At 58.8% G+C, this 8,750-nt stretch overlaps 1 protein-coding gene across 1 annotated transcript; it reads left to right on the top strand.

The window, feature by feature from the left end:
* The first annotated feature begins 1,382 nt into the window (after positions 1-1,382).
* Positions 1,383-8,651, top strand: DES (desmin). The gene is made up of 9 exons (XM_026002093.2): positions 1,383-2,032; positions 3,003-3,063; positions 3,178-3,273; positions 3,437-3,598; positions 3,755-3,880; positions 4,296-4,516; positions 5,816-5,859; positions 7,557-7,639; positions 7,846-8,651. The coding sequence occupies exons 1-9, from the start codon at positions 1,458-1,460 to the stop codon at positions 7,885-7,887; spliced, it is 1,410 nt and encodes a 469-aa protein (XP_025857878.1). The 5' UTR covers positions 1,383-1,457; the 3' UTR covers positions 7,888-8,651.
* Positions 8,652-8,750: the final 99 nt, after the last annotated feature.

Here is an 8,750-nt window from a genome sequence, read left to right as displayed (position 1 = left end):
AAGGACGTGGCTGCTAGTAATTGGGCCTGTGAGCGATGGCATAGCTCGGGTACAACCAGCACTCTATTTCAGAAGTTTGCATTCCGAAAGAGTCAGGTCCAAGAGAGGCCTGTACAGTGCCAGGTGGAGGTGTAGGGAGACAGCCAATGTTCATGGAGAAGTGGGGATGTCCTCAGGGGTCAGCTAGTGCCTTGTCCCCAGGAGGAGGAAGGCTTGAAGGGCAGGACAAGCCCTCTGTGGGACTCATCCTGGCTGGGGGCTTGGAGCATTACAGGGGTGGGAAGTGATTGGGGCTTATCCCCCCAAACCTTCCTGGGCCATCTGACACCCACGCCTCCTCAGGTACAGGGTCCCCACCCCCCAGAGCGCCTCTCCTGCGCTTGTTTCCCAGATTGATGCATTCTCCTCTATAAATACCAGCTCTGGTATGCCGGGCTGGCAGCTGTTGCTGCCAGGGAGATGGCTGGGTTGACACACGGCTCCTGACAAAATACAAACCCCTGGTGTGTGTGGGTGTGTGGGTGGTGTGATGGGGGGATGAATCAGAGGAGGGGTGGGGGTGGGCACACGGGGGGCAGAAGCCAGGAGAGGTTGGTGTGTGGGGGTGAGAGTACATGGTAACTGGAAACTGATAGAGCGCAGGACTCTTTCTGGAAATCACCCCGTTGTTTATAAACTGGAGGCTCCGCCTTGCTCCGGGGAGGGGGAGGGAATGGGCCTACTGTAGCCCAGAGGGAAACTGAGGCTCAGCGCTAGAACCCGGGTACCAGTGGACATATCCGAGTAGGCCGGCCCTCCCAGGACTGCTCTCTGCGCCCCCCCCTCCCCGGGGCTCCTCCCTCACCCTCCCTGCCCGCCCGGAGACCCTCGCCCTCTCCCCCTGCGGCGGGATGCCTGTCTTTGCCCACACCTCTCCCACTTCTAGAGACTCTTTAGGGGGGTTGGAGAAAAGGTGATTTTGAGCCTTTCCTGGGAATACACCTTGCTCTTTAGGGAAGTGACCCAAAGTCTGTCCTCAGCGCCAAAGGCACAGCGTCAAACTCTGGAAACTTCTCTCCCACTCCCTCCCCTGACGACCCCCAGGAGGGGGGGGCGGGACCCCCGGGATCGCAGACTGGCCCCCCCCTGGGGCGCAGGGATTCCGACGCGGGCTGCCCGGTTGGGGGGACAGGCCTGCCCCCCGCCCCGGTCCCGCCCGCGCCTCCTGGGGGCCCCTGCCACCGCCGAGGGGCGCAGGGCTCTGCGGGGGAGCTGGGCTCCCCGCCCCCACGCCCGGCCGCCCTTCCTGGCAGGACAGCGGGATCCTGCAGCTGTCAGGGGAGGGGCGGCGGGGGCTGATGTCAGGAGGGATACAAATAGTGCGGGCGGCCGCGGGGCCCCGTCTCCCCTCGACGCCTCCGCCCGCGCCGGCCGCCGCCGCCGCCTCCTCCGCGCCGCCCGCCGTCCGCGCCGCCAGCATGAGCCAGGCCTACTCGTCCAGCCAGCGCGTGTCCTCGTACCGCCGCACCTTCGGCGGCGCGGGGGGCTTCCCGCTCGGCTCCCCGCTCGGCTCGCCCGTGTTCCCGCGCGCCGGCTTCGGCACCAAGGGCTCCTCGAGCTCCGTGACGTCCCGCGTGTACCAGGTGTCGCGCACGTCGGGCGGCGCCGGGGGGCTGGGGGCGCTGCGGGCCGGCCGGCTGGGCTCGGGCCGCGCGCCCTCCTACGGCGCGGGCGAGCTGCTGGACTTCTCGCTGGCCGACGCCGTGAACCAGGAGTTCCTGACCACGCGCACCAACGAGAAGGTGGAGCTGCAGGAGCTCAACGACCGCTTCGCCAACTACATCGAGAAGGTGCGCTTCCTGGAGCAGCAGAACGCGGCGCTCGCCGCCGAGGTGAACCGGCTCAAGGGCCGGGAGCCCACCCGGGTGGCCGAGATCTACGAGGAGGAGCTGCGCGAGCTGCGGCGCCAGGTGGAGGTGCTCACCAACCAGCGCGCCCGCGTGGACGTCGAGCGGGACAACCTGCTGGACGACCTGCAGCGGCTCAAGGCCAAGTGAGGACGCGCAGGCGCCCCCAGGACCCGTCCCAGGGCGCCAGGAAGCCCCCCTCCCCCCGCCCCTCCCGCGGGGACAGAGTCATCCACCGGTGTCCCCCGGGCTCTCCCTCCTGCTCCGACTCTGCAAAGGGGAAGTTTTCTGCGGGATGGGGGATGGAAATGGAAACGGGGTGGAAATGAGAGCCCCCCGGGACCTGTGGACAGCCCCCTGAAAAGCATCTTAAGATGCTGAGGTGGTGTCGCTGGGGGATAAGCAAATGAGCAAAGGGCGGACGCCCTGGCACAGTCAGGGGTGGGTGGGTGGGGGGCTGTTAGGAGACCGGGAAAATCTGGGGCAGGCTGCAAAGAGCCCGGGTGGGGAATCCAAGGGGTAGCTCTCAGCTCATCTGTGATGAGGCCCAGGGGAGGTGGGTAGAGAGCAGATCTTGGTCCCTGGGCTGGGCTGAGGCTGTGCCATTTCACAGAGGGAACGTATGAGCTAGAGGAAGGGGAGGGGGCTAGCTGCAGCCCCTAGAAACCTTGGAGGACCTAATGGTGGGCTTCACCAGGCTTCCGGCAGGAAAAGGCAACAAGAATAGAGCAAAAGTGCTCACAGGCCTGCTTCTGACAGCCCGAGTGAGCAGAAGCGCCATCCTCCCACCCAGGGCACAAACAATAATTGAGTCCCTACGAGGCCCAGGGCTGGGGCTGCAAACCAGGAATAGGGGTGGATAGAACAGACACAGTTCCTAATCCCAGGGAGGTCACAATCTGGTGGGGACATAGACTTCCGGGGTGTGGCTCCGGGGAAGAAACTGGGCCACTTCCTGTCCCCTCCCTGGGTGGGCAGGGCCTCTTGTCTGCACCCTTGTAGCCAGCCCTCCTCACCGTGTCCTGAGTCCCAGTCCCTGGGCAGCCCCACCAGGCCATCCCCACCGCCGGTTTTATCCCCACCAACCGTCTCTTTCCGTCTGTCTGTTGTGGCCAGGCTGCAAGAGGAGATCCAATTGAAAGAAGAAGCAGAGAACAATTTGGCTGCCTTCCGAGCAGTAAGCCCTCTTTGGTCCCCAAGCAGTGTTACCCCTTTGACCCCTTGTGGCCCCTGGTCTCCCTCTGCCCTGGGTTATCAGTGACCCTGTCCCCTCTTGCTTGACCACTGCCAGGACGTGGATGCAGCTACTCTAGCCCGAATTGACTTGGAGCGCAGGATTGAATCTCTCAACGAGGAAATCGCGTTCCTTAAGAAAGTGCACGAAGAGGTATGCCCTCAGCCTTCCTCCTCAGGGTCCTTAGGCCCTGGTGAGGAAAGCCGGAAAGGGGGAGGGGCAGTGCAGGGCTCTGGGAACAGGGGCGTGAGGGGGTGCTGCGTGCGTGGGGCCGTGGGGCCGGGTATAGCACTGAAGCCCCGCCATGCCCCCGCAGGAGATCCGAGAGCTACAGGCCCAGCTTCAGGAACAACAGGTACAGGTGGAGATGGACATGTCCAAGCCAGACCTCACCGCCGCCCTCAGGGACATCCGGGCCCAGTACGAGACCATCGCGGCTAAGAACATCTCAGAAGCTGAGGAGTGGTACAAGTCGAAGGTGGGCAACCTGGCCCAGGGCCTCCATCCCCGTTTTGGAGGTGCTCCCTGGGGCTCTGTCCGTGGGGAGGAGGGTGAGCCAGGGTCTCCAGGCTCCCTTGCCGTCCTCACCTGCCTCCCGTAGACTCCGCATCTCACTACCCCTCCCTGCCCTTAGGTGTCCGACCTGACCCAGGCAGCCAACAAGAACAACGACGCGCTGCGCCAGGCCAAGCAGGAAATGATGGAGTACCGACACCAGATCCAGTCCTACACCTGTGAGATCGACGCCCTCAAGGGCACCGTGAGTCCCTGCCCACCTCCCCAGGCCTGATCCTTGGTCCTCCGCCTGCAGCTCACACTCTCACTGTGACCTTGGCTCCCATCACATCACCCAGAGAGGGCTCTGGGTCTCTTTCTCTTCAAATATCCCCCACGCGTGAACACAGACAGGTGGATTCTCAGCTGAACTATCAGGAATCATGGGGCTCTGGAGAGAAAGGACATGGATGCTTCCTTTGATCACTTATATTCTCTGGGTTTCCACATCAGACTTCACTTGAGTTCAGGGTTCCCCTAGCTCAGATCAGTTTGCCAGCTCCCGGACCTGGCCCTCTGGGGCTGTGACCCAGCTCCAAGGCTACGACCCTCCCGATCCTGGGCCCCTAGTGCTCACCCCTCCGAGCCCTCTCCCTGACCTGGGTGTCCCTCTCCTGCAGAATGATTCCCTGATGAGGCAGATGCGGGAGATGGAGGACCGCTTTGCTAGCGAGGCCAGCGGCTACCAGGACAACATCGCGCGCCTGGAGGAAGAGATCCGGCACCTCAAGGATGAGATGGCCCGCCACCTGCGCGAGTACCAGGACCTGCTCAATGTCAAGATGGCCCTGGATGTGGAGATTGCCACCTACCGGAAGCTGCTGGAGGGCGAGGAAAGCCGGTGAGGGGCTGGTGGTGGGAGTCAGGGGAGTGCTGAGGGGCCCAATCCTGCCTCCGGGGGCGGTGGGGGGTGGTGTGTGAGATGCTGAGGATTCCCTTAGCAAGATCTGGAAATGATTTTATACAAGAGGCCACCACACCACTAATTGTAGAGAATTAATGAAGGCCACCTGGGGAAAAAGTGATTTAATTAATAGCTTTTATAAAAAGAGAAATATAAGTATTCCCTCATCTACCTTCAGAATTAAGAGCCAGCAGCATAAAACCATGTTCAGCAACCAGTAATAAAATATTACCGCTAGTCAAGGGAGAGATGAAAGCAGAGTGGGGAATGGTGAGGAAGGAAAGGGAGGGGCAGATAGAGACAAAGAGAGAGCCTGGGACACAGCCTAAGGAGGAGTGTGCAGAGACTCGAACCCAAGGGTACACTGCACACGCGCACACACACGCACACACATACCCTCATAGGGAAAGACAGCGTGACATGCTCAGAGCAACTCACCTCTAGATACCAAAAATGACACGACTCGAAGGCAATGCGAGGGAACTTTCTGGGGCGATGGAGACGTTATGTATCTTGACTTAGACTGGAAGTTACACGGGTGTAGACACTGATCGAAACTCACTGAAGTGCATAATAAGATCGTGCATATCACTGTGGGTAAACCTAACCTCAGTTTAAAACAGGTCAATTACTCAAAAAACAATGATGCTCATAAAAATGATAATACCTTAAAGTTTAAAAAAATCAGCAGACGTGTAAATACAGACCTGCACGTAGAGAGGTGTCAGATTTCATAGTTACATCTCCATATAACATACATCTCCATGTAAGGTGGCTCCAGATGCGTAGCATTTTCCCTGCACTAGGCATGTGAGGATGGCGTCTACCCTAGAACTTGCCCTCCCGTGCATAGGCCAGAGGTTCCCAGCCTGGCTGGAGGGTGGGCATATACATGATGGATGTGGCCTACAGTTGTTATCGATACATCCTGCGGTGCCTGAGGAAGGAGATCCTGGTGAACTGGGGGGGGACTAAGAGGTTGGGGTACTCACGTCAAGCCAGCAGGTCAGAGATGGAATGGGATGATCCAGAAGGGACAGTTCCTGGGATAGCTGGAGTTGCCCTTTGCCCTGTGACCCTGTGCCCTTAGCAGTGTGAAAGTGGGAATGTTAGGGTCAGTAGAGCGGGGACAGCTGACGATGGCATTTAGTGAGGACCAGGGCAAGCTTTGATGGGTGGTCACAGGGAGAGATAGAGGGCCCTAACCCTTCGGGGGCTTGATCTCTCCCCTTTCAGGATCAACCTCCCCATCCAGACCTTCTCTGCTCTCAACTTCCGAGGTGAGTGCATGTTGGCAGGTGGATGCTGGGGTGGCAGGGGCAGGAGTCCAGCTTGCATACTGCCCAAGGCCAGCCAGGGAGGGGGTTTGGAACCATGGGGACAGGGCTGGGGTCCAGGAAAGAGAAAAGGAGCTGCTGCAGGTGGGTGGGGAAATTTAGGTAGAGGTACCTTCTAACAGAGAGGGGGTTTTATTTTATTTCATGATATTATATTGACTGTGTCCCCTGGACCTTCTGAGAGTATTAAACATCAGCACATGGATTCTATTCCCAATACACCCCAAATCTCAAGGTACCAAGGGTGTCCTTGGGGATCTGACAACAGAAGCATCTAGAACCATACACCCTGAGCTACAAGGCACCCTCCAGCCACTGTGTGCTTGGCAAACTGTCAAGCACCCCCCACCTCCCCCTAGCTGCTTGTTGAACACCTCCAGTTTGCTGGAGCAAGATGTTGGATGCATGTTTAAAAAAAAATGAAGCCAAACCTTAGCAAAGCCAAACAATTAAAAGAACGAGCTCCTGGGGCATTTTGCCATCCTGACATTAGTTATATGCAGATCGAGTGGCTTTCCAACCCCAGAGAGCAGAAAAACACGCTATAATGATACATTAGGAAAGCAAGTCGGAGTCCTTGGCAGCGTCGCCTTTCCTAGATCAAACCTTTTTTGTCTTCGATGTTCATTTCCATCGGGAAAAATACATGCTGTGCTCCACCGAGTTACAGGGTTTATCACAGGCTGGTGGCTCGCTGAGGAGATTCATGGGCACCAAACTCCTAATACCTGGGACCCAAATTTGACCCTCCCTATGAAACTCAGAACGTCTTTCTGCCTTTAGTGGTTTTTGTAGACACCCAAGTGGGAGCCTTGCAACTGAAATTGCTTAAATGCTTTTTCAAATCAATGGCTCTGCGGCCATGAGAGTGCAAGTATCATTGCTAATGTTTGACGGTGAAGAAACTGAGGCACAGAGAGGCAGGTGCCTGGCCACCTGCACAATGAATCAGTAACTGACTCCCATCTGTTTCCCTCTCATTAAGACATGGTTTACTCATCTGGATTCTTAAAAGAAAAATCATTTATTTATTTGGGAGACAGAGAGAGCGAGGAGGGGGGCCCAGAGGGAGAGAGAGCCTTAAACAGATTCCGAGCTGAGCATGGAGCTCCATGTGTGGCTCGATCTCGTGACCCTGAGATCATGACCTGAGCTGAAGCCAAGAGTTGGACCCTTAACTGACTGAGCCACCCAGGCACCCCTCATCTGGACTCTTAAAGGGGGCTGGGTGCCATGAGGTCCTCCAAAAGAGTGTGTTGGGACAGGGTTCCGGGTTCTGTTAGGAGACAAATTCATGCAGGGCTTTGTTGCAGCCCAGGAGTGGAGAGGGAGTGAGGAAGCCTGGAGAGGGAATGTTGGGTGGCCTGGGGCCTCAGGGGTCCCCTACCCTCCTGAATCAGCTCATAGCTGGAGGATATGTGTGGGCTCCCTAGCCCATCTCAGCCGTGGGACTGGCCCCAGTGTCTATAGAGCCACCTGCTGGGTGCTGGCCTCAAGGACAGGTTCTAAAGTCTTGCTGAAGAAGTAATAGGCTCATCTTGAGGGGATAGGAGTCTTCTGGGCTCTACCCCACGGGACCAGGGATGGATTCCCATCGGCCGGACTTGGTCAGGCTGAGTGTGTGGATCGATCCGTTACAGAAACAAGCCCGGAGCAAAGGGGTTCTGAGGTCCATACCAAGAAGACGGTGATGATCAAGACGATCGAGACCCGGGATGGGGAGGTGAGCCACCTGCCTGGTTCCCTTACCCTTGTGGGGGTTGTGACGATGTCAGCCAGGTGCCTTCCACCAGCTATGCTGGTTCAAGGCCCTGCCTGGAGGGAGAGGGGGTCCTGCTAACCTGGCGTTGGGGAGTGGGGAGCAGCCCCTGGCTGGGGCTCCATTCTCCTGCCAGCACTGGTTTGGACTGGGCCTCTCTTTCTCCCCAGGTTGTCAGTGAGGCCACACAACAGCAACATGAGGTGCTCTAAAGCCAGAGACCCCTCTGCCAGCAGAGACCATCCTCGCCCCTGTCCTCACTGCCTCCTGATGCCAGCCTCCTTCCATCCCAGGGCACCACACCCAGCCACAGTGCTCCCCCTCACAGCCTCTGACCCCTGCTCACCAACCACAACTCATGGCCCCCCCCCCGGGGGACATGGCCCACCCCTGCCCAGGCACAGGCAACCCCAGCTGTGTGAGTCCTGGATGTTGGAAATGAGGGAGCCTGGCTCTTCGCTGCCCTCTGGGGTGCTGGGCAGGGCCCAGATGGAATCAGTGCCCCTCCCCCTCCCACCTCTGTGGCCCCTGTGACCTCAGGCTCTCGCCTCTGCCTTTGGAGAGGGCCCCAGAGCAGGGTGTTGGGACCCCGCGGGATGAGGATAGAACCCATAGACCTCCCACTCCCTTCTCCGTAGCGTGGGTCAGAGAGAAAGGGCAGCCTCCCCAGCAAGCCGGGCAGGTGACTGAGGGACTGGCCCCCGTGGGAATGGGGGCTTGAAACTGACCCCATGGCCCCTTCCTTTCCCAGGGTGGGCTTAGAAAGCAGGGGCTGCAAGAGGGAACCCCCGAAGGTGCCAGATGTGGGAGCAGGAGATTCAGAAGGAGAGAGGGTGGGCGAGATGCTGGAGAGGAGAGGAGAGGAAAGAGGCAGAGAGTGGTCTCAGGCAGGGGGAGGGGTGCCCCCCTCCATGCCTGCCCCTCCCCTGCAGCAGGGGCTCTGGACAGAAACAATAAAAAGCAAAGTACTAGCCTAGCACGTCCCTGGCTGTGTTGACTGCCTGGTCTCCTCTGGGGGCCCTTCTGAGCACCCCTTGAGGTGGAGTGTGTGCTGCCTTTCTGCCCGATCAGACCG

This window comes from Vulpes vulpes, chromosome 16 (assembly GCF_048418805.1).
Source record: "Vulpes vulpes isolate BD-2025 chromosome 16, VulVul3, whole genome shotgun sequence".
Classification (NCBI taxonomy): domain Eukaryota; kingdom Metazoa; phylum Chordata; class Mammalia; order Carnivora; family Canidae; genus Vulpes; species Vulpes vulpes.
The sequence above is the reverse complement of the archived record's forward strand: the minus strand, read 5'-3'. Positions and strand labels throughout refer to the sequence as shown.